General features: G+C 39.4%; 1 protein-coding gene across 1 annotated transcript; it reads left to right on the forward strand.

Moving 5' to 3' along the window:
* Positions 1–312: 312 nt before the first annotated feature.
* Positions 313–860, forward strand: LOC113469957 (lysozyme C-like; the record flags this gene model as incomplete). Its single annotated transcript, XM_026828040.1, has 1 exon — positions 313–860. A coding segment is annotated over one exon (279 nt), but the record flags the coding sequence as incomplete, so codon positions are not given.
* Positions 861–1,775: the final 915 nt, after the last annotated feature.

Genomic DNA, 1,775 nt, shown 5'->3' on the forward strand with positions numbered 1-1,775 from the left:
AAATAGATAGGTACCTAAGGTTTGTTCTCGGTACGGCTGGCTTTCTCCTCTCCTGTCTTTCTGCTCTCGCTAATCTCGCTTTCCTGGCGATGGCGATAAGACCTTGGTAGTTACAGTTCCCTCTATCAAACCTCTTTTCTTTTAAGTTTTACAGCTTTTGTAAAATGAAATTTTGTTGAAAATGTTATAAATTATGTATGTTATGAAACCTATAAAATACACGAGACCTTGTTTAGACTGCCGGGGTAGGTAATGAGACTTTTCAGTCTTATTCCAGCAGGATAAATATTCATATTCTATTTTTGTCACTAAACAAGGCATATTCTATTCCATACAGGGTCCCGAGACCACGGCATCTTCCAAATCAATGACAAGTACTGGTGCACGGCTTCCGGACCCGCAGGGAAGGAGTGTCACGCCAAATGTTCTTCCTTTGAGGATAATAATATCACGGATGATGTGGCTTGTGTAGTGAAGATTCACTCTCAGACCCAGCGAGCCCGGGGGAATGGATTTCAAGCGTGGTCTACGTACCATTACTGTAATACCAATTCTAAAGTGAGCACTTATGTAAGAGGGTGCAAGTACTAAGTAAATTTACTTATAGGCCATTCTAAAGTGAGCACAAGTATGAATGGTTGATTTCACCAACCTTCTTTTTAGCCTCTAGCAGCCTGTTAGCTTAACAACCCTGTTAAGCCTATATGAATCAAATGGAACTTAACAGGCTGTTAACAGTGTTAACTGAACAGACCATTAAAAGCGTTTAGGATTTAGTAGCAGACTCAGCGAGCCCGGAAGAACGGATTTCAAGTGTGGTCTACCTACTATTATTGTAATACCAATTCTAAAGTGAGCACACATGAAAGAGGGTGCAAGTACTAAGTAAATTTGACAGCTCCCATGGCCCCAAGGGTGGCCTTTCCGAACAAGGCCCTTCACAAACGACCGTCCGGTTTCACCAAGATCGGAAGGAGTCGTCAGATAACAAAACTAATAATAATAAAACACATCTCGATCGAGAAAAAAGATTGGGATTGATTATAGGTTATTAGTTCACCAAAAGGTGACTACATATCCCTGGTCGCGAGGCGTTCTTGACGCGTTCCAAAGACCTGACGAGTTGACCCTCCAAAATACAATAGTCCCAAAGTTAGTACAACTTGCATGTTCTTTTTAACTGGGTATCCGGGTACATCAGAATTCCAGATGAACTAAAAAGTTTCTATAAACCTTTTTGCAAAACTCTCAATACCACCCAATTAGGTTCTTTTTGAACTTCAAAGTTCCGAGCTACGTTATCGTACAGGTGTACTACATTTCTCTATTAGACTCCCATGTGTGAACTTTTTTTCTTTTGTTCTTGAGTACTCATTGATGAATTTTATTAGGAGAGAAAACAAAACAAATTATAAATCTAATAAATCAATCAATACTAATAGATTCTTCACCTCCTTTTAAATTATTTTATTGATTTGTGATAATGTCAAATAAATACATGAAAATAGATTAGAGGTAACCGTCTTCGGGTAATAAAATCTAAATCTTTAAGTTTCAACCATGAATTGTGGGAGAATCTACTCAAAAGTGAAAATCTTTGCCCGGAAATTTCATTTAAATCAATTTATTTATTAAAGGAGCGGGTTCCGACTCACCCGGGGCGTTGTCCGGTCAGTGCCTTAGTTAGTAAACGTACTATGTTTAAAGAACTAGGGCGGGCCTTTAGCTTGGGTCTAGAGGGTGCACGTTCCGCTTCTTCGCGTTCACTGGTGATG

Source organism: Diaphorina citri, unplaced genomic scaffold, assembly GCF_000475195.1.
Source record: "Diaphorina citri unplaced genomic scaffold, Diaci psyllid genome assembly version 1.1 scaffold1315, whole genome shotgun sequence".
NCBI classification, from domain to species: domain Eukaryota; kingdom Metazoa; phylum Arthropoda; class Insecta; order Hemiptera; family Psyllidae; genus Diaphorina; species Diaphorina citri.